Source organism: Tympanuchus pallidicinctus, unplaced genomic scaffold, assembly GCF_026119805.1.
Source record: "Tympanuchus pallidicinctus isolate F22 unplaced genomic scaffold, pur_lepc_1.0 scaffold4, whole genome shotgun sequence".
In the NCBI taxonomy this organism is placed as follows: Eukaryota; Metazoa; Chordata; class Aves; order Galliformes; family Phasianidae; genus Tympanuchus; species Tympanuchus pallidicinctus.
This window is the reverse complement of record NW_026294758.1, coordinates 503,380-526,227: the sequence shown is the minus strand read 5'-3', so window position 1 is coordinate 526,227 and position 22,848 is coordinate 503,380. Positions and strand designations below refer to the sequence as shown.

Genomic DNA, 22,848 nt, shown 5'->3' with positions numbered 1-22,848 from the left:
CAGCCTGTAGAACAGAAGGCTTGGAGGGGAAAAGAAGGCTTGGAGGGATATACCCTCCCTATATACACCTGGTGGGAGGGTGCAGAGGATGGAGCCAAGCTCTTTTTTGTATCCTATGGCAGCGCAAGACGGACTTGGAACAGACTGCTCACACGTTCCCCCTGTATGTCAGGAAACCCTTCTGTGCTGTGCAGGTGACTGGGCAGTGCTCTCGTTTTCCAGAGAGGTTGTGGTGTCTTTCTCCTTGGAGATCTTCTAAAGCTGCCTGATGTAGTCCTTGGCAGCCTTGCAATTTGTAGATCCCAGATGTGGTCATAGCAAACCTCAGTTTTTCCTTCTTGAGAGAGCTGAACCACAGCATCCAGAAACAAGAGAATGGACTGCAGAGATTGATAGGTCGTTCTCTCCAGTGAGCAGTTAATGCAGTTTAACCACCACTGTGGACTAAACTAAAGCACCAGGTAGGGGAGGTCAGATGGGCAGGAAGAATCATTGTAAATGTGAAAGGTGTTAACATCTCTGTGGTTTTCCCAAGGTTCTGGTTGATCTCTTTGTTACACAGGAGCTGTGAGTTGGTAATTCCAAACAGTGTCTAGAAGACGTACTCAATCTTTTGTCATTCTGTTTTCCTGTGGTTTCTGTCACTTTCAGATAAATGGAAGATTTGGAGACTAACTTAATCCATACACGCAAAGCATGTAGGATAGAGCAGATGGTAGCAAAATGGCTTCATCGCTCTCGGGATGGTGCATCCAGGTAAACATGTCTTTTGTGAGTGGGATATCTGTTGATTGGTTTTGATCAGAGACAGCACAAGCTTGTTTCCAGTGAACATGGAAAGCCGCTGCTTGCAGATGTCTCCCATTTTTCCCTAGAAAAAAAGCAAAGTGTTCACCCGTAGGTACTTGAACAAGTTCTGACCTCTCTGCGCATTTGTGTAGCCCATTGAAAGCAAGGGGTCTGTGTGCTCTGAGCCTTTTTGATAGGATGTTTTCTGATTATATCTTAATTAATCACAGCTTCTTGTCTCACAGTGGCAGAGTGTCTGTGACAGATGTCACCAACGATGGCGGTGGCCAGACTGCCAGCCGTGTCAAACTCACCATCACAGTGTACAAAGACTTGGTCCTCCATCACTACGGCTTCGAGATTTGCCCAGACCTTCCTCTTACAATCGCATCTGTCACTGCAGGTGAGCACCACTGTCCTCTCCTTACAGCCATGGGTTTGAGACCCGAGCTGTCCCAGGTGGCCCTTCGGACACCCTCCTACCAGGTACCTCTGGTTAGCATGTGAGCCTTGAGCACCGAGGGGAAAAAGCTGCATGCCTTCACCGTGGAGCCTTCAGCTTCACCATTAGTGTATTGTCTGCACTCAGACTCATCTGACCTTGAAGGGCATGAGATGCTTGAAAGCCAAGTTCTTTCTGCTGTTGAATCTGAAATGCCAAGAAATAGTTCTATCTAATCTTACAGTGCTTAGAGTTCTTACGGTTCTTACACTGAGGTCACCTTGCTGAAAACTCTGTCTGCACTTAAAAAGCTGCAACGAGGAGAGGATCACTGCTAGTACAGGCAGTCCTGTATCCCAAGTTCTGCCTAGGTCAAGCAGATGAACTCTTCCAGTTATAGAAAACTGGGGCTTGACTCTGTTTTTAAGCTGTTTTGGCAGTTTAGTATCAAAAACTATAACTCTATTTTTTATTATTTTCTTAAATGGGTACAAACTGTTGGCATCAGTGTGACAGACAGAGAAAGGATGTACCCAAGCTGGGCAGAGTAAGTGGTGTGGAGAGGGTAGGTGGGTTCAGCCTCAGGCAGGCTGTGTCAATTCTGTGACTTCCTCCTGTCAGCATCCCATGGCTAAATTAGCTGGGAGTCTTTGGGGGTAAGAAGTGGAGCAGGAGAATTTCTGTTAGATTTTTCTTTTTTCCCTCATCAGAAAGCACCAGTGTTTTGTTAGCACTGAGGCACAAAGAAACGCATTGTTGTAAGCCTTATGTCTAAAAGCCCTGTGTATGATTCCAAACATTTGCCTCTGTGTGCCACGTGTGCACCCTGATGCCAGAGTGCCCAAACAGACAGGTGGTGGGTGCTCGTTTGCTGTATGTGCAAACCTGTCTCACAAAGAAATTAAGCACTGTGTCTTGACCCGCAGGCTGGTGGTGACAGGGGCTGCTGGCATACTCCTCTTCCTCAGACCAGAAGTGCACCTGCTGTTAACCCTTTTGGTCAGGTGTCTGCTGCACTTTGGGAGTCCTCTCAGCAACCAGTGTAGTTGAGGAGGCCTTCGCTGTGCTCTCCTGGTGGCAGAAGGGTTTCACCATGCCAGTTGTGCAGCTCGTCTCAACCAGTGGTGCAGCAGGCAGTGTGGGAATCCCTTTCAGTCATTCTGCAGCAATCCAACCTTTGTGAGCATTCCTACTGCTCCCCGGGCACATGCATGCACCACAAGAGCCCTGCTTAATGGCTCAGTGGCAGCATCTGGGGCCGGAGACAAGGTGGCATGGACGTGGGCTGCGTGCATCGGCTGGCAACAGAGCCCCAGACGCCTTCCCTTTTTATTTTACCATCCAGAAGGAGTTGTTGCAGCAATTGGGTGCTAGGTGGGAAGAAGAGAACTTGGTGGAAGGTCCACTGTGTGTGATTGACAGCAGGCTGGTTGCCCACAGGGAGCACCGCAGATGGGAAGCTGCTGCCAGGTGACCAGCTGATCCGGATAAACTCGACCATGGTGGAGGACATGTCCATTGAACGAGTGTCCGACATCATCAGGTACGGTCCTGCCCGTGCTGTGCAGACAAGGGGAGGAATGCAGGAGGGGAGGCGCTTTTTCCAGGGGTTACAAAGGCATGTGCAGGTGCTGACCCTGGCTGACTGCATCCCTGTGTGTTACAGGGATGCCGGTGATGAGCTCCTCCTCACTGTCCTGCGCTGCACATCGGTAAGTGCCTTCTCTTCAGCACTATCAGCAGCTCTGCTCCCTGGCCTGGGCAGCCGGGCTGGCACACGGGATGCTCCCCTCTTGCCAGGGTTATCCAGGGCATGGAGAGGCCATGAGGAACTACCTGCATCCCAGGATGCATTAAGGCCAGTGTGGACCAGCCTCCCCCACCCACCCAAGTTGTTCCTTGAAAGCTCTTGATGTTCTCTCAAACCTCGAATGCTTTCTGTGTGTAGGAAAACAGTTATCTCTTTTTTTTTTTTTTCCTCTCTGGGCTCTACCTGGCTGCTCATTACAGCCTGAGGATTTCCCCTTGTTTAGTTCAGCAAGTCTGGGATCGTGGTGAGCAAGGCAATGGCCTGTAACTTCCTCCCTTCATTTTTACTGCTCCAGATCTCTCATGAGCAAACAATCCTGTCTGTGCTAGCTGGGTTGCCCTCCCTTGCTCTCTTAAGATCTGGGACCCTGGTGTTGGTCCTGCTTTGGGAAGAAAAGCCTAATTTCAGTACAAAGCTTTGGTGCTGGTTGCCTGTTCCTATTGTATAAGCATCACCAGCAGAGATCTACTGCTTGCACAGTGTGTGTGCCAGCATAGACTTCAGTGTGTGTAAAAGCTGAGTTGCAAAACAAGATGATCAGATAATCAGAGAGCTGCAGCACCTCTCCTATGAAGAGCTGGGCTTGTTTCGTTTGGAAAAGAGAAGCTCCAGGGAGACCTCCCTGTGGCCTTCCAGTACTTGAAGAGAGTGTATAGATAGGATGGGGAACAGCTGTTTGTGAGGGTGGATGGTGACAGGACAAGGGGGAATGGCTTTAAACTGAGACAGGGGAGGTTTAGGTTGGATGTTAGGAGGAAGTTTTTCCCCCAGAGGGTGGTGAGGCACCGGCACAGGTTGCCCAAGGAGGCTGTGGATGCCCCATCCCTGCAGGCATTCAAGGCCAGGCTGGATGTGGCTCTGGGCAGCCTGGGCTGCTGGTTGGTGACCTGCACACAGCAGGGGAGTTGAAACTACATGATCACTGTGGTCCTTTTGAACCCACACCGTTCTAGGATTCTATGATTCTGTGACTTGTTGGACAGCTGTGTTCGGGCTCTGAAGGCAGTCACTGTCCTGATAGCTGAGAGTCCTGCAGCGAGTCTGGATTGCCTGGGAAGATTATTGACTCCTACCATCACCTGCTCCTGCAGGTGTGAAGTAACGTGATGTGAGCAGCGCTGGCATCAGCCCTGGTCCTCCGCCTCCTCCGCGAGCCACTGGCTCTTCACACAGCTGCAACAGGCTGAGCTGCCAACAGACTGCTGTTATTTTTTCAGGGTGGCCCTAAGTCATCATTTCTCACCGAGGAGAAGAGGGCAAGGCTGAAAACAAACCCTGTGAAAGTGCGTTTTGCAGAGGAAGTGCTGGTGAACGGACACGCACAGGTGAGCGGGGCACAGGTGCATTGTGTGCTGGGAAGAAACAGGCAGTGCTGGGCTGGCTCAGAGCAGCTGGGAGCCACAGAGTGGCTGCACCCTCATTGTGCACCCAGGGCTCTGCCCTGCGTATGCATCCCATCATCTGGTCCCAGCTGGGTTCGTGGGCCCCTGGGTGATGGGGGAGGTGCTGGCATCTCCATGAGGATCTGCTCACTTTGGCTGATGAAGAGCTGGTGTGAGTACTGCTTCCGTCTTTTTGGCACTGTGTGAACTTTCTGGCGAATCCTGACCCTAAAGATAACTGGTGAATCCTATTACAGACACCTGTTATTTTTCTGCCAAAGAATCTAGATTGCCTCTCCTGGCCTTCAGTAGTTCCCTGATGCCATTCACTTCAGAGCATTTGGTGCAGGTGGCTTCACTTTGCAGTTACATTTGGCATCATATGTGCTCAAGCTAGAGCTCACTGTTTCCTGGCCGCTCAGAGAGCTTTGCAGAGCATTCATGGCTGCTTCTGTGATAGACCACCTATAAGAAGCTGAGACAGTCTGTTCTGATGTGAAAGAAGACTGTGGCTCACTGAAAAGATGCTGCAAATTTATCGCTGGGTTTCTGGGGCTGGTAACAAATGAGCTGGGTAGCTGTGAGTCTACAAAAGGACATGCAGTGAGAATACTTGCAGCTTATCCTGAAGGAGGAGCAGCTCTTAAATTTGTGTCACTAAGCTCAGTGATCGGGATGAAATACGCCTCATCCTTATCCCTACGGGTTGGTGCTGTTCAGATGATAAAATTGGATCAAATCTACTTATATCTACACACATGTTTTTAACTTGGCATGGTGATGAACAGCCTCTAGCCCCTTTTCTTTCCTCTGGGCTCTCCCATCTCTGGTCATAGAGAGCTGACCTGCCCCAACTCAGGCGGAGCATTGAGTGGCAAGCATTTCTTTGCTTTCATCTCCAGTTGCATCAGGGCTGAGGGGCAGGCTGCAGTGAGTGCTCTGGATGTCACAAAGCTATTGGACAAGCACAGTACAAATGCTCTGGTTCTTGCATGTCCTGACTACAGGCATGTCAGGACCCTTTCTCCTTTGCTGGCCTGGGCCTGGGAGCAGGAGAAAATTTATTGCCTCTTTCTGGAAAAGCAATATTCACCATAGACAACAGCTGCTCCGTTTGTGTGAGTCAGAACCACCCTCCTTTTGAACGAGAGCTGTATTAAGGCAAGCAAAAAAGACATTACAGTCCTGAAAAAATCTGCAGAGACTCCTGTTTCAGTGATCTTAATGGAGCATTGCTAAATGATCTCTGTGACAACTGGAAGGAGCCCAAGGCTGCCTTTTGCAGCTGAAACCTGAAACCGTGGTTTGGGAACATAAATTGTTGATGAGGCTCAGTGCTATTCAGCCTCCTCTTTATGCTGTGAACTCAGTACATGTTTCCATATAGCTGAATGATACGTAAGAGCAGGGTCCCCTAGGATCATGAGGTCAGCATCAGTGTTTTACTAGAAGACGTAGGCCTGTTTGTAACCTGGAGTAAATCAACCACATACCAGACAAAACAGGACTGGGATGCAGGCTTAAGTGGTAGCAGAAGCTTTCAGAATGAATTCAGAGTGGTCTATCAAAGCCTGCACAAAAGGAGAAAAGCCTCACCTGGATATCCTGGCCAGTTGATTGGATCTGAGTGTAAAGTGTTGATACTTCATCTGAATACGAGAATTTCTGTATAGCTGTAAAGTTCTGCTGTGTGCTGGCTGTACAACATGTGCAGCTAAGAGGAAATACGTGTGCTAGGTGCAAATGAGCATCACTTCTCTGAAAATAATGAAGAGCCCAAAAGCTGTCAAAGCTTTGGTGTGTTTGTGCTTTTACATGAAGGAGTTAGAGCTCATGCTCAGCAGCAGTGGCAGCCTTCACTCATTTGTCGTGGTAGTACTGTCAGAAGCTTGAACCTCACAGAACGGAAAGGAAGAACAAGGAACAAATCACAGAAGTGTCTTTATGTTCTTTCTTGTAGTGCTGCCGGGGCACGTGGACGGTATCAAGAGCAACCAAAGATGTGAGATTTATAAGATGTTGCAAAGCAAATGAAACACGGGAGAGATAATCCTAAAAATGCTGTTCTCAGCCTTGAGACTGTCGTGACAGGCAGATGAACTGTTCTAAGATTGGAGAAACGTACTGATTCAAGAACATAAGAAAGATGTGCTGCTGATTGGCAAGTCCAAGGGTGAAGGAGTAAGCCTTTTCAGTGCCAAAGAATAACAAGGCCAAGGCTGAAAGCAAGAACAAAGGTGCAGATGACCTCTCCTAAGGGAAAAATGTGGAGGTCTGAAGGCTACAGCTCCAGACAGCTCCAAAAAGATGGTGTCTTTCCCAAAGCACCCAAGGGAGCTGCCTTTGCAGTGGGAGCCATTGTCTTGTCCAACACATTTAAGACATACTTCCAGAATCTCTGGTGACACCTCCTCCTCTTTGGGAAGTCGCAGTGATGTATCTCAGGGGGATGCTCAGTACCTCTGTGTGTTAGCTGAATCCTACAGCCTTCCCCTGCCATGGAAGTTGTATTTGTCGTAGGGTTTGAGTAGCTCTTGGGGTGGAGGCACGGCTGCTGCCAGTGGGGAGGTGTCACTGTGGGGCCTTAGCACAGCCTGCTGCTGGTAAAGGGAAGATGTATTTTCTGCAAGCCACAGAGGACATACCTGAACCATCTATAGCTGTTGAACTAGGTGGAATTTTATCGTAAAGGTATTTGTTTTGCTCTTTTTCTCTTGCTCTATCTCAGGAGCATAATGAGGGAATAAAGCTTAGTGCTATAAAAGAAGGCTGCAAAAGCAGAGCAAGATTTATTTTAATTTGACAGGCTTGAGGAGTCGGCCCATGCGAATCTCATCAAGTTCCAAACGGCCAAAGGCAAAATGCAGCCCCTGTGCTCTGGGGCATTCACCAGAACAGACTGGGTGATGAATGCAAGCCTATGGAGAAGCACATGTGGATGTTGATAGGTGAAGAATTACATATGCAGTGGCAGTGTTCACTGCAGCCCAGAAGGACTGCGGTGTCCTGGACTGTAGAAAGTGAAGCATGGTCAGCAAGTTGAGGAAGGTGATTCTCCTTTGCTTGGCTCTTGTGAGACCCTGCCTGGAGAATTCAGTGAAGCTCTGGTGCTCCCAGGGAGAGAAAAATATAGACTTCTTAGTGCAGGTCCACAAGAGGGCCACAGAAGTGATCAGAGGGCTGGATCAGCCCTGCTAAGAAGAAAGGTTTGAGAAAGTTATGGTTGTTCAGCATGGAGAAGAAAAGTTTCTGGGGAGACCTGACAGAACCCTTTCCCTGCTTAGTGGGGTTTTAAAAGAAAGATGGAGAGAGACTTTTGCACCAGAGCCTAATGGTTTTTTAAGCTAAAAGGAGGTAGATTTAGATTAGCATAAAGAAGAAATTTTCTACTATGAAGGTGGCGAGACACTGAGCAGGTTGCCCAGGGAAGCTGTGGATCAGCGTCCACAATTGGAAGTGTTCAAGGCCGGTTTGAAAGGAGCTCTGAACAAGCTGATCTAGTGGAAGACATCACTGCTTACTGCAGGGAGACTGGAGCTAGATGATCTTTAAATGTTTCTTTCACGCCAACCATTCTGTTCTTATGTGATTTATATCAGGATGTGCTGCGTCAGGCAGAGCAGCCTGGTGCCAAGAGGCCTGATGTCCAAGGATTAATTAGTGCTGTTTCTTTTGTTCCACAGGGGAATTCTCTTCTTTGTATGCCAAATGTTCTCAAGGTATACTTGGAAAATGGGCAGACAAAAGCCTTCAGGTTTGAGACCAGCACTACTGTAAAGGTAATGATGCTTGATGTCTTTGTTCTCCCACCTCTATTCAATACAGTTGTAACGATGCATGTAGTGTAACGTACAACCTCTTGGTTGTACTGGCCAGCTGGTGCCCCTTGGATTGCTGCCTGCTGATGATCAAGGTGGATTTTCTTTGCCATTCCTAAAGGGGAAGCATTACTTTGATTCTCAGCATTCTTCTTAGTAACTGATTTTCACATAACTTGTAGGAGCTCGGCTGTGAGACCACTACAACTTTGTAAGCGTGATTAAAGTTGGGTGTCTTAGCTTCAACTGGGACAGAATTGTTTTCTCCAGAGTGTCTGGTGCGATGCTATGTTTTGGTTTTAGGAGAAAAGCTATGTAGATGACACAGCAGTATTTATAGTTGCTGCTAAGCAGTGTTGTACAGAGTCAAGGCCGTTCTCAGCAAATGGCTGGTGGAGGGTGGCCCAAGAAGGTGGGAGGGAGCAGAATCAAGACAGCCTTCTTAAATTGGTGAAAGGGTTGTGATACAATGTGGAAGGAGTTTTGAAGGATGTAGGAGTTCATCTTGTACTTTTCCACTGCTCGGGGAGCTGGCTGGGCACTGGTTGGGGGGTGGTGAGCTATTGCTCATGCATCACTTGCTGCATACATTCATATTCTACTTTTTTTTTTCTTTTATTCTGTCCCCTGTCCCACTGGAAATGGGGGGAGTGAGTGAACAACTGTGTGGTGATTAGTGATCTGCTCAGTTAAACCACTGCATTGGGCAGGACAGCTTGCTTGGAAGACTGACCAGTCAGCATCTGTCCATGCAAACTTTGCTTTCCTAGGAAATTACTTGGCTAAATACATAGGAGAAAGTCGTTTAATATAGCTTTGATGATGTGCGTACCTGAAAGAGAGAGCAAGTCTCCTGACTTGCCTGTGGAGAGCTGAGACCAGGTTTAAGTATCGTGTGAACTCAGAACAGTGCAACTGGGCGCTGTTATTTAAAGCTCCTGTCCATATTCCAGCCTCATTTCTGCACTGGTGGAAACATCTTCCCTGCACAGACATGAAAAGTGATGACTTCCTTCAGATGAAAAAGTAGTTGTGCTTGGAACCCTTGCAGACAAGTTGATAATAATTCTCTTCAAAATACGAGATGCTGGTTGCTAGATCCATTAATACAACAGTTTCCATAATTCCCATGCTTACAGTAAGGCCTACAACTATGTTTTTGTAGCCTGTTTTTACTGGGGTTCATGGGCTTTGCTTGTGCACGTTGATGGTAGGCCATAATTTGTTTAAATGTAATGTTGTGCAGTGGTACAGCTGCTGAGGAAAAGATATTTAATAAACAGACATTCTGGAATCTGACTGAAAGAATACACAAGGGCAAAGTAAGGAATTTATATTTGTAGTGCAATGAAGAGTTTCTTGAAAAAGAAAAGGTTTCTTTTCTGCTTCATCCAGACTTCAAGAACTGTTGTGATTTGCCATGCAATAAAGACCCAATTCTGAAATTCCTTTTATCAGCCCCCCAAAAAAAGAAATAATGAAATAAAGCAAGCTAAGGAAGGTGCTAAGGAAGTAAGGGTGAGTTGAAAGGAGAGATGTGAATTGCCCCTCTGTGAGGAACTTTCTTGTAAAGGACAGATTAATTCCTCATGTTTGGCTTACCTCTAACCTGGAACAAACTTTTCTTTAAGAGATCTGAGTGGAAACCCTCATTGCCATCCTCACAGAAACATTCAAATTTGTGAAATACTTTCTGAGATAAGCGTTTCACAAAGTTGCTGTGCTACTTGAGATAACAGATGAGTGAGATATTTATGCTCACCCCAAGAGGAGTGAGTGAGTTAGGGGAGTTCTTTCCCAATCTGTGCACAGTAAAGCCATCTGTAATATTTGCTATCTGCCAAAAATACACACAGTCATTTCCACAATGGTTGGTGTAGCAGAAGAATTCTGCACAACTGAAACAACACATCAAATTTGCTATGAGCTTTACTAACGATGGTGGTCTCTGTTTCTTGGGCTGTGGTGGGGAAAATGGTTTTTCACCAGGTCTTTGCCCTTTCTTTGAAAAGTGTTGGAGAGTTTTAGAAAGCTGGAATATCTCACAGCAGATACGTGGATTGAAGGTGACAAAGTGCTCCAGACTGTGGGGCAAAAGCTTTGGACCTGAGGCACCTAGGCCATGCAACTGTAGGAGATGCATGCGATGCTTGTCGCACCTTGCAACTTTGCATCTTGCAGCACTGTTGTCACAGCAAGCTGCAGTTTCTCTCCCTTGTCCTTCTGCCCTACAAAAGAAATCGATCATCCTCCGTTTCTCTGCAGTTCCTTTGGCTCCCTTTGTTGCCCACTGGCTGGCAGCAGTGGATGTGGGTATGTGTGAATGCTGTCCTGCCTGGCTGACAGTGTCCTTTATTACTTGGCTGCCCTGCTGGGATAACACGGCTGGTAACCACCAGGCTCGCAGAAAGGCTTGGCTTTGGCTGTTCCCTCAGTGCTGCCCCACGCAGCTTCCCAAGGCTGGCCAGAATTGTCTGCACTCAGACAGCATTCATGCCATCTACAGCAACTGTGCTGAACTTCTGTTTGACCACCTGTGTGCTTTCCTTCCCCAGGACATTGTTCTCACCTTGAAGGAGAAGCTCTCCATCCGGAGCATCGCGCACTTTGCCCTTACCCTGGAGGAGCAGTACAACGCAGCAAAGATCCATCTGCTGCATGAGGAGGAGCTCATCGAGCAGGTGTGGAGAGCCCCTGGCACGGCCCCACGGCCGTGTGGGCAGCCAGCACCAGAGAGCTGTGGCTGGTGAGGTGCAGAGGGGCCGTGCTCTGCAGGTGTCACAAGTGGGCTTGGATATCTTCTCTCTGTGTGAATGCCAGCCCCCTGAGGAGCAGCATTTTCAGCAGCACCTCTGTCTCTGTAGAGAGCCCTCAGGGCAGTACTTGTGGGCTGATGCAGCTCAGAGCATGTAGAACAAACTGTGAGACAAACGTGGTTTTTACCACCTGTCAGAGAGCCCGCTGACACTGAGGACAGAGACTGTCTTAAAATGACTGGTAGTTACAGGATTTAACTCAGCCGTACGCCAGGTTTGGTTAAATTCCTAACAAACATTTGTGTTCTACAGACAGAAGGGTAGCTCTGTTATTAGTTCTGGGCTAACCTAATTTAGGAGAACGTGGCTGCTTGGGACCCAGGACTGCAGCCGTGACACTGTGTTGGCTGATGATCCGCTGTGATGCAGAGGCTAGAAAGCTGGCATCATCCCCTCGAGCGTGTGTGCAAGGCTGTGTAGGTTCTGTTGATGAGCCTGTACTGGGTTTGCTCAGAATAAAATATGGTAATGTGCAGTCCAGGGGTCTTAACGCTCTGTTAACGTGTGTCTGCTTTGTGCTGCTGTATCTTAGAACAGAATCACAGAAATTTGCCCCTTCCTTTGTGGTTACATGTCCTTGAAGCCTCTGTCATGGGTGTGCTACAAGCATATGAGATTAATAGACGCTAATTAAGCTGTGCTGTCAAATGACTTTGAGGCTACCATGGGGGGGAAGAGAAAAACAGAAGAAGAATCAAAGATAGAAATACGGACACTGTCAACATCTCCTGGCATTTGCTAAGGACAGCAGCTAATCCGCAGCCTTCCACCTGCCAGGGGCTTTGAATGCTTTCTTTGAGCTCATGCTGGATGCGAGCGCTGTACTTATAGGAGGACTCCAGCAATTTTTATGGCTGATGATGTTTTTCCCTTGCAGGTTGTCCAGAAAAGAGATTCCCATGACTGTCGATGCCTCTTCAGAATTTGCTTTGTCCCAAAGGACCCCTTAGACCTGCTGCAGGAGGACCCAGTGGCCTTTGAATATCTCTACCTGCAGGTGAAATCGAGACGTTCCATAACTCAGGAATAATCATTATTTTTCTATCCAGTTTACTCTCAAGTGTACTTGCAGCCTGTTTAGTTACATGAGTATGAGATGTAGAGCATAAGCATTTGGGTTGAGCTTGTATCAAATTCCTAAATCAGCTTGGATTTTTAGCAGAAAGAGATTGAAATGAGCTGGCTGATTCCCTCTGCTTGGTCCACTGCAGTCATACCAAAGGCCTTATTCTGGCTTCTTAACCTTTGTGCTAACTCAGCTCTGTTTGTTTCAGAGCTGCAGTGATGTGCTGCAGGAGAGGTTTGCTGTGGAAATGAAATGCAGTATGGCATTACGTCTGGCTGCTCTGCAGATACAGGAACGGATCTATACTTGTTCTCAGCCACAGAAAGTCTCTCTGAAATACATTGAGTAAGTTCCAGATTTTCTCTGTTATTTTGTGACCAAGCCTGGCAGATGTAGGGAGTTAATAGCAGCCCTGTTTTTGCCCAGTGCTTGGTTCTGGGCAGGAGTCCATCTCTGACCCAAAGAGACCTCAGCCTGTTGGTTTTGCCAGTTGTTTTAAGGCAAGGTAACTGCATGAGCCTCGCTGTCTTTAACCTGCTGAGCTGCTTGGGTAATATGGACAGTGTAACATGCTAGACCAGTCCCTAATAGAGGGAATTTCTAGCCTGCAACTGCAACAGGGGCAGAAAATTGCAAATCTCTTGTATAGTTGTGTTACCAAGGCTGCTTCTGCCAGTACAATAAGATCTGCATGCTGTCGTTCAGAGAGGGAATAATCACGGAGTTTGCATAGCTGTACCCTACATCCATTCACCTACCAGGACCTTGTCAGAAATACTCAATTCCAGTCCTCGTGCGAAGTAATGGGATCTGAAAAACAGCACAGAGAAAATGTTTCGCAAGCCTCAGGTGCGTTGAGCTGCCTTTTGGAGCTGTTAGATAGCACGTGCTATGAAAAGCAGCCCTACTTTAAGAATTTGTCATGGCTTCTCATTCAAAAATGGGCATTTGTGCCATAACTGCTCCACAGAGCCTCCACCAGCTGATGCAACACCACTAATTCCATGTGTACAGCCAGGGACACCCAGCCACATGTAGTGAGTGCAGTGCAACAAGCAAGTCTGGATAAGTGCAGCATTCTCAGCTCCTAGTATTTAACACCTCAGCTGAATAAATTCTTGAGCAAAATGTATGTGCCATATTTTTAGGTCTGAGGACTACAAGTGTTGAAATGTAGTAATCTTGTAACCTAAGTGAAGTGAGTGCAGAACCAGAATTTTCATCCTGTCCATGTCGAAGACAGCCAGGACTACTGTGCAGACTGAGATTGTCCATATAGCAGTGGAAAGCAGGGCATTCTGCATGAGGGCATGTACTGCAGTCCCGTCTCCTCATGCGCCAGCAGCCCACAGAGGAGTGAATTTGAGTGTGGCAGTCATGTTGAGTGATCCTTTCTGACACATCTCAGCATCCTAATGCTGCGAGCACCTTGAGCCTTTGTCCTTCCTTGCTGCTGCCCTCCAGCATGCCCCTTGTAGCTGAGGGACAGCACAGCTGGGTCTTCCTCAGCTCTCCTTCCCCGTGCTGGTGGGACCTCACCAAGAGTGCTGCATCCAGATGTGCTGTCCTCAGTACAGGAGAGACGTGGAGCTGTTGGAGTGCATCCAGAGGAGGGCCACAGAAATGGTCCCAGGGATGGAACAGCTCTCCTACAGCACGGGCTGAGAGCTGGGCTGTGCAGCATGGAGAAAAGAAGGCTCTGGGAGACCTGATAGTCTGCTTGCAGCCTGTCAGTATCTGAAGGGAAGCTGTAAGAAAGAAGGGGACAGACTCTTTAGTAGGGCCAGCTGTGGTAGGAAAAAGGGAAATGGTTTCACACTAAAAGAGGGCAGATTTAGATTGGGTATAAGGATGAAGGTTTTTACACTAAGGGTGGTGAGGCCGTGGCACAGGCTGCCCAGGGAGGTGGTGGGTGTCCCATCCCTGCAGACAGTCAGGCTCTGGGCAACACGATCCAGCTGCAGGTGACGTTGTTCACTGCAGAAGAGTTTGACAAAATGATTTCTAATGGTGCCTTCCTGCTCCAAGAGTTCTGTGATTCCATCTTTCTGGCAGGAGGGACTGGGGAATTGAAAACTTCATCTCACCAACTTTGCTTCGAAACATGAGAGGAAAGGACATAAAGAAAGCCATCAGCTACCACATGAAGCGGAACCAGGTCCTACTGGACCCTCGGCAGAAGGTAGCGTGCGTCGCCTGGTTCCAGGTGCCTCCTGGGATGCCAACTGCATTCCTCAGTACCAAAGAGGGCATGTATTTCCTCTTTGGGTCTCCTCGTGTGTGACCATGCTTTTTTCCTTTTTCTTTCGTAAGCTCCTTTGCAGCACACGCTCTGATTTCCTTGTGTGGTGTGTTCTGATGTGGGTTGCTTGTACAGTTGCCAGGTGGTAATAGTGGTAATGTAGTACTGTCCTGTTCAGATCCGTAGCACATGCAAAGCTAATGCACTGGTCAGATACTGAATCCTGTATGAAAAGAGCATTGTCTAGTTTACACTCTACCTTTATTCTTCTGTCATGTTTCTAAACAATATTTCTTCTTTTGCAAAATGAAGCATATGCTTGCAGCAGTCCAAGTGCGCCTGAACTACTTGCAAATACTGGGAGACCTGAAGATGTACAGTGGGAAGATCTTTAATGCCACCCTGATGGTAAGAGTGCTGTTAATCCTTGCTGCTGAGGTTTGACATACTGTCTGTGCATCACTCATGCAGTATGCAGGGGCAGTAACTTGAAGGGCAGGGCACCAGTTTTAATCCTTTTTCTTCACATCTGAACTGTTACACGGCTCTGCCTTAATCGCAGCGAACCTTATCCAAAGCAGAAATTCCCAATTATAATCTGTATTGATTGTTGATATAAGATTAGCAGAGCTGTTCTGGCTGGGGGGGTTCTTGGTTTCTTGCTGGTCCCAGTACTGATCCATAACGAGTGGTGAACCACCCCCTGTTTGGGTGTGTAGCAAAAGAGGACCTTGCTGATCGATTGCACTAATGCTGCTATTTTTACACATCTGGCCCAGTGCAGGAAAATGGGTTCCTGCTTTGGTTCCATCTTAATACTTGACCTTTTCCCTTGCAGCTGCAGGACAGGGAATCCTACGTTGCCTTGCTGGTGGGTGCCAAGCACGGAGTGAGCCAGATAGTCAATAGTAAGCTCAGCATCGTAACCAGTCTGGCAGAGTTCACAAACATCAGCAGGGTGGAGCTTACAGAAGAGTCAGAGAAAGTGAGCACGGTGAAAATCTACCTGCAGGACCTGAAGGTGGGTGTTGCTTTCACATCAGCCAGCACATGGCAGAGGAAAAGGGGGGACTGTCTTTTTTTTTTTTTAATAATCTGACACTTAGCTGATGGTATCATTAGTGCAAGAGGCTTAGAACAGACCCAGAAGAGAAGGTTCTTAGGAAGTATACAAAATGACTGAAGAGAAGCAATTATTTTTGCTGTGCATTATCAGTGACTTACCAAAAAAGCAAAATGCAACAAAAAATGATTTATTTCTGTGTTCCTCATATGGAAACAGAGTGCTGTGCAGCTGTGGCAGTATGAGGGAGAAAAAAGTCTTTTCAGTGTGTGGCAAATGGTGGTGAAAGCTGTGTTTGTTCTAAGATTGTGTCTGCTTTCTGTCTCTCCCTCCCTTCTTTCCCCTCAAAAAGCTGCTGACTCTGCTGCTGGAATCAAACAGTGCGAAAGATCTTGTCTGCCTCATCGTTGGCTATTACAGGCTGTTTGTGGATGCCAATGTCTCCATATTTACTTGGGGAGAGAAAAGACAGCAACTACACCGTGTCTCAGCCGAAGAAGGTTAATTTGCCAAAGAATGGGGAGGAAGTAGGTCAATCATCCAGTGGAAGCAGTGTCATTCCTTCCTGGGAACGGCGTCATGGTAGCCTGGGAATGCTCGGTGACATTGCAGAGAGCTGAGTGTCAGCCTCTCTGCCAGCACTGCCAGCTCCCCATTAAACCTAGATGTGTTAGGCTGGGGCAGAGCGGCAGCAACCGACAGCTCTTCCCTAGAAGGAGAGGCCAAGTGCCAGTCAGCAAAATGGCAAATGTGTTTCTGGGCGCTTGTGCTCTTTCACCAAATGCCTGAGCAGCCTCCAATGTGCTCTGGCCAGGAGATGGCAATCTGTTTGCGGTGCTGTCCTGTCCCTTGTCAGGATAGCTCTGGTCCCATAGGGGTTGCAGATGGTCATCAGACAGCAAGTTTTCTGCAGCTCCCCTTGTACTGCCCTGCAGTAAAACTAGACAGAGCAGGCAGGCAGGCAGAGCCAGGCCTCCGCCTGCAGGTTATGGCCCTGCAGGTCAGATTGCATCTTTAGGTGGTTTGCTGATAAGCAAGTGAGGGCAGAGCTCTTTTGGCTCTGAATCACTGCTGTGTGGCCAAGTTTGTAACCCTTTTCTGACTGCTCCTCTGTGCCACCACACAGCACAGGCTGACAGATGTGTTTTAAACACAGGGTATGAATCTCGAACCTGCAGCGATTCTGAAGACTCCTGGGAGATGGATTCGTCCTCAGAGCACTGCTTGGGCACACCTGCAGCATACAGCAGCACCCATCCTGCACCTGAGGAGAAGGTTGGAGAGCTTCAGAGCCTGGAAAAGGGCAGCACAGAGCCCCAGGCTGGAGGGAATTACCAACGCGACAGGGGTGACAATGCAACAGACAGCACGTCTGATGCTTCTGATTCAGCCAACACAGAGAGCCGAGGGTTTAAGACGAGTGGCTCGAGTGACTCAATGGATGCACTGGAAGAAGATGAATTGGAAACTTGCTCTTCCTCCAAGCCAGAGTTTTTCCACTTCTACACACCCACCGTGCACGAGATGAGCAGCTTGGACAAGAACTCCTTACCCATTTGTGCTGCAGGAGGCTCTGGCAGAGCAGAAGCCACAGACTTCTACTGTTTCTTGCAGGTTCCAGAAGCAGAGAAGCATGGGTGTAAGCACAGCCCCTCTGAGCAGAAAGGAGCAGACGCTGATGTGTCAGTGTTGGGGACCAAGCTATCTGAGAGAAACTCCATGGACTATTACAGCCTGTGCTGCAGCATTTCCCCTGCAGGCAGCACGGAGAGGAGCAGCATCAGTCACAGCCATGACAGAAGTCCTTGGAAAGACGAGTCTGCCCAGGAAGAGGTACCCCTTCCTGGAGGAGCAGAGCAGGTGGCAGAAGCGAGCAATCTCATTCTGGAGCCACCCCTGGGCTTTGGTGACACCAGCTCTGAGGAGGAGTTCTACGATGCTGCCGACAGACTCAGCCCCCCCTCTTCCCTGGCAGGTAAACCCTCACCCACCCGCTGTCCTCTTCCTCTGTTCTCCTGGGCTGGGTGATGCCTGCCTGCCACGTCAGCCTGTTGGTAAGGATCGTCTTCTGGCAATTCATCCTATTCATGGGTTTTCCCAAGGTTTTTGTGGAACCTTTGAACATCTGTTCTCCAGAAGCTGCTCTTTCTCAAGTACACTTTGCAGAGCTGTCAGTGAGTGTGCATACAGGGGTCAGAGCAGCGGCAGATTTGTCACCACCTCCAAGCACTGGATCCAAGAAAAGAGTCTGTTTTCAAATGAGTTTCAAATTCTGGAAAGTCTCCAGGTTTCTGCAGGAGTTCCAGACTAGGAAGCTATGTCACTGCCTGATCTGGAAGCCAACATGCTGCAGGACTAAGTTCTGTGCAGCCTTCTACATAGGCTGTCTTTGGTTTTGAAGAGGGTAATGCATCCCAGAGTCAGAGTGCAGGAGAGATGCGTGCCTTTGAACAGGCAGGTGCCTTGATGACAGGTCCTTCTGCTTTCAGGCTCTGCCTTCACTCCTCCTTCCAGCTGTGGGACATCTTACTACTCCGTGCACCCCAGAGATCAAAAATAGAGGAGGGGTCAGAGGCTTGCTCAGCTATAAGGCTTGCTCCCTAGTAGTTGTGTTTTCTCATAAAAGTTAGGACTCCCACTTCTGAATGAACCACCTCTATCAGTGTTAAACGAATTTCAGAATTTGTTTTGTGTAGTTGTAACCATGTTGGCTTTTGAATTAATGCATGGTGACAGTATGGTGTACAGGCACAAAACTGCATCCTCTGGATATTTTTATGATCTACATATCCAGGCTGGGAATTTCTGATAGTGTTTCTATTCAATCTGCCCCTGTAAACAGTAGTTCCCCTAGCACGTTACTTGTGTCACCAAACTTAACTAGAGAATTGCTGCTGTATCTGCAGTCAGATCAAGTCACTCTGGCGAAATCAAAGGGAAAGATTACCCAGCTCCCTTTGTAGCTAATCCTGGACTTCAGTATTTGCAGCCATGAGTCAAAACTTTTTTTTGTTTCTTTCTGACACAGCTCATTCCAAGTTGGTACATGACCATAAGAGAGACTTTCCTTTGGCACTTGGGAGGCAGGCTCTGCTGCCAAATGCTCCTGTCTGCGACTGCAGGACTTAAGAGCTTTTTGGCTCCTGGGAGAGATGTACATGTATTCTGCTGCCTGGGGTCATTTCCTGACTTACATGTTCTTTCCTTGCCAACAGGCTGCCAGACAACATCCCAGGAGAATACAGAGGATAACTGCATCCTAAAGAAACCAAGATGTTACAGCTTGGGAGAAAACTCGATATCAAGGCAGACATCAGGAGAGAAATATGGAGAGGAGAAGCAGCTGATATATTCCAAGAGCCTGAGGAAGAGGAGATCTTTTCTGAAAACCAATTACACCTCACAGGTCACTTTCCCATTGGCTGTACCAGGCTCTCTGCAGAGCTGCTGCTCCTGGCCACCCACCCCGCCACTCCCTGCTCAGCCCTCAGATTCACCTTCTTTGGAGAAGGATGCAGAAATGGGAGCGTCTGCCCCCCAGGCCCAGAGAGACACTGCTGGCACAAACTCATCCTCCAGTGTGATGGAAATGGAGCCTGACACCATGGAAACAAAGTCAGTGACTGATTTGGTGGTTTCTTCCATTTCAGCTGTTCGTTTGCAAGGTGACCAGAGGGAGGAGAGTGCAGATGTTGCTGCACTCTGTCCTGCACATGCTGTACACCCAACTTCCTTGCTCCAAGAGGAAGCCGTGCACCTTCCCCAGGAACAGAGCAGTGCTATCAAGGAGAGCCCCACAGTGAAGGGGCCAAGTGACAAGGACTGTGCAACCACCAAAAACCAGCTAGCTAAGGCAGCACTGGAAGGGGAGCGTGATGTGATGGAACCCAAGCACGAGGCTGGCAGGTTCCAGGGCCAAGAGATGGCCTGCTCTACTGATGAACGCACTCTGCCGCCTTCGTCTTGTAGTGCTTTTCCCCACGGGGTGGCCAAGGAGCAAGATCTGCTTCCCACAGCTGGGAGACAAGTGGCATGTGAGGAGCCTGTGCTGGCTCCGTGTGGTGAAGAAGGAAAAGCTAATCTCGATGGCTGTGCTGAAAGCCAGAGTGACAGTGCCTTGTCACAGGCAATAAGCAAACAAGCAATAAGCAAGGAGGCCTTAAAGAAAGTGCATGATAAAAACCAGGTAGGTTTTCCAGATGCAAGGCAGCTGTTAGCAAATGGCAGCAGCAGTTCAGGGGTTATAGCTCACCTCTCCTGGCTCTCATTTCAGGTGAGGTCGGACGTAATACCGCCCAACCCATCTCAGAAGGGAGGGCATGACCCTCTAGAGCTTTTGGACTCTCAGGGGACCGCTGTGTGCGTGGGGGATGATATTGTCAGAAAGGAGATGCAGACATCATCAGCTACACCAGCTCTTGAGAAAGAGTTGGAAAGCAAGCATGGGATGGTTGAAGGGGAGCCCAGAAAAGACACACAAGACGTGGCTCATGAGCATTCCCAGCCTGTTCAGACTCCTATTCTTAGAGAACAGTCTGCCACAGTGGGGAAAGACACTCTTCAAACCAGAGAGCTTTCCATCTCCTCAGACCCAGTTCCCTTGGGCTCACTGGGGAAAACAGAAGGAGACAATGGGGATTCAAATCACTCCTTCCTCTGCTTTAATCACAAAAAGGATGAGCAGGCTGCTGCCGGACCCATCCTGACCAGGTCTGCGGGATTTTCTGTGAGGAAGAAGACCTCGGCACAATTTGGGATGGACAAGTGCAGCTGTCAGCTGTCCTACGTCAGCTGTTTCCATAGGTCCAATGAAGATAGAAAGCAGGAAACCACCAATCCCACGTGCAGCATGTTTCTGAAGCCTGTCACTACTCCACCGTCCACCAGCTCTGGTAGTTACCCCATTGCCGTTGCTTGGGACGGAGCGCTGGGCCCTGAAGTCCAAGCCCTCAGCCAACTGAAGGACCAGGCATGGACGAGCCCTGCAGATTTCCCGGGCTTCCTAGCCTACATTACAGAGCTCCAGGAAGTTGTGGGGAACCTCTCTGGGAACCAAGCAACCCACCTGCAAGACCGATGTGCAGAGCAAGGTGCTGAGAGCAAAGATGCCCTTGGCTCGGCCTCTCAGGTCCTGCTGTCCAGCTGCAAGGAGCTTCTGAAAACGGAGCGTCCGCTTGAAGAGCTGCAGAAGGTGTTGAGGGTGACGTTTGACCACCTTGTTCAGCTGGCAGTGGCCTGCTTCCAGGTGACACACTGCCAGCTATGCAGGCAGAGGCAGCAGGAGCTCAGGGCTGCGCTCGTGGATGTGGTGGGCACCTACCACCAGCTAGTGCAGGCTGTTCACCAGCAGCTTTGCAGGCAAGGCTGCCCAGACCTGGGTAGCACGCTCCTGACACGCCAACACACAGCCCTTACTGCTGCCACGTTTTGCCTCCTGCAGCAGTTCAGGGTCCCCCCGTTGTGACAGGGCAGTTGGCGAGTGCGGAGGAGCCTCCCCACATTTCATTCATGTATCACTAGGCTCCCCCACACGGGACGTTTAACCCCCACAGCTCAGCAAATGGTCACGAAAGGACGCCTCCATGTGTCAAGTGACTTCCACCAACAGCTGCCTAGTTCAGGGGTGGCCATGGGACAGAGCATGTGCCCCCCCAGCCTTGCTTTATCTAATATACACAAGCTCTGCATAATGTGCAAACTCACAGAGCACTTCATAGCTTATCTATGTAGCCTGGGATTTGTCCTTCAGCTCCCCAGCACCTTGCAGATAGCCAGATAAGTGTTGTCCTAGCCTCCTGTGACCTGTGGAGCACACCCCCCAGGCAGAGAGGTGACCAACTGAGCTCTGAAGGGGAGCGAGATCAGAGTCAGTCTGTCCACCAAAGAGAGCTGGGCTGTTCTGCCTGCCCTCTATGGTTGACCTGTGATGGAAACCACTTTGGGAAAAAGAATTATTCTGTTTCTCCTTGCAAATATAGAGAAGGTTGTCCCAGGCTGGGGATGCAGCACCATATCCTGTCCTCCTGATGTAGTTTCTGTGTGTCAGCCTTATCTATTTACAGTTGCTAATGCTGAAGAAAGTCCCTAATCAGCAGCCTCTCCCATGCTAGCCTTGCCACAAAATAGCTACCTACCGATCCCTGTCTTCCAAAAAAGGGGATAAGTCTTGAAGACAGAAGTGCCAACTCTGCAGCTGTTGACATAACCCATTATGCCAGCCTCCCTTGAAGGCACGCCGCTTTTCCTGACCTTCTAATCAATAGCTGCACAAAGTGCTAGGTATGCCTAGCTAGATATGAGCTATTAGCCCTTAAACCTATCCTAATTGAGCACCTCTAGTGAATGTGTGCTATCCAGTGCACGTCCTCAGCAATCTGGTAGTAAAGAGGGTTGCAGCATGTCCCTGACTGCTGGTGCCTGACCAGGGGACTTGTCTGGGAAGGGTGATGCTTGCAGGTCAGTCTCTGCACTGTGTGCTTGGGATGGAGGGCTCTGCCCAAGCAGCAGGCAGCTTCCCAGCCTCCTTGTTCCAGGCTCTGGTAAAGAATGCTCCCCACATGCAGCAGTGAAAGATGGAGGCAGCTGAGGGGTGGGGGGCAGTGGTGGTGTGCTGGATGGGTGCTCTAGCAGCACTAAGAGACCCCAAACCAGGGAGATCGTAGAATCACAGAACGGCTTGAGTTGGAGGGGACCTTAAAGCCCACTCAGTTGCAGTCCCCTGCTGTGGGCTGAGGCTGTGCAGCATGCTGTCCAGGCTGGCCTTGGGCACCGCCTGGGATGGAACATCACAGCTGCTCTGCTTAACCATGGGCAGCCTGCTGTCCAGGCTCCAAAGGCCAAAGTGCTTTCAGCCACATGGCACGGTAGGTGAACAGTTCACCCAAGGAGGATTTCCTGACACTTCATCACTGGCAGATGGTTTCATCTAGTATATTGTGTTGCCCTGCAAACTGAATCAGGACTGAATCAGGAAGTTAAAATCTTACACTGAAGCCAAAATGCTGCCCTTGCTGTCCCGGCAGAGCTGCAGTGACATCTAACTACCTACTAACAGCTGATGAGCATGGAACACAAATACAAGCAGGAAGAGCCCATAGCAAATAGCAAAGCAACAGGCACCTGCAAACTGCAGCCTCTACGGGGAGGAACCACCTTCTGACAGTATGTCTCATGAATACCAAATTCCTGGTGGTGTCAAAGGCCCTTGCTGTGAAGGGGAGATGAAGATGGAAGCAAAGGTGACAGGAATTCACCTGCAAAGCCCTCTAACTCCTTGGACAGTCACTGATAGTAGGTTTGGCTTTTCTGTGTACTTGTAGGATTTTTTAACTGACAGTGGCTGAAGTAACATTCTTTTACGTGCATCAGAAGTGTTCTCTGCTCAGGCCATAGCGAGTCATTATGTGACTATGGACAAGAC

The 22,848-nt window shown here is 48.9% G+C and overlaps 1 protein-coding gene across 1 annotated transcript; it reads left to right on the top strand.

Annotated features, from left to right (window-relative positions):
- The first annotated feature begins 655 nt into the window (after positions 1-655).
- On the top strand, positions 656-22,774 carry FRMPD1 (FERM and PDZ domain containing 1). Its single transcript, XM_052701499.1, has 15 exons — positions 656-756; positions 1,035-1,192; positions 2,672-2,774; positions 2,898-2,943; positions 4,259-4,366; positions 8,107-8,202; positions 10,797-10,922; positions 11,935-12,054; positions 12,332-12,468; positions 14,179-14,305; positions 14,678-14,773; positions 15,204-15,386; positions 15,781-15,928; positions 16,585-17,403; positions 18,644-22,774. The coding sequence occupies exons 1-15, from the start codon at positions 656-658 to the stop codon at positions 20,890-20,892; spliced, it is 4,617 nt and encodes a 1,538-aa protein (XP_052557459.1). The 3' UTR covers positions 20,893-22,774.
- The last annotated feature ends 74 nt before the right edge of the window (positions 22,775-22,848 follow it).

What these genes read in the sequence shown, in the direction of transcription:
- FRMPD1 (XM_052701499.1), top strand. Translation starts at nt 656, where the DNA reads ATGGAAGATTTGGAGACTAACTTAATCCATACACGCAAAGCATGTAGG. An exon ending in CTGTCCTGCGCTGCACATCG is followed by an intron (nt 2,944 to 4,258) that starts GTAAGTGCCTTC and finishes TTATTTTTTCAG; the next exon opens with GGTGGCCCTAAGTCATCATT. An exon ending in TTGAATATCTCTACCTGCAG is followed by an intron (nt 12,055 to 12,331) that starts GTGAAATCGAGA and finishes TGTTTGTTTCAG; the next exon opens with AGCTGCAGTGATGTGCTGCA.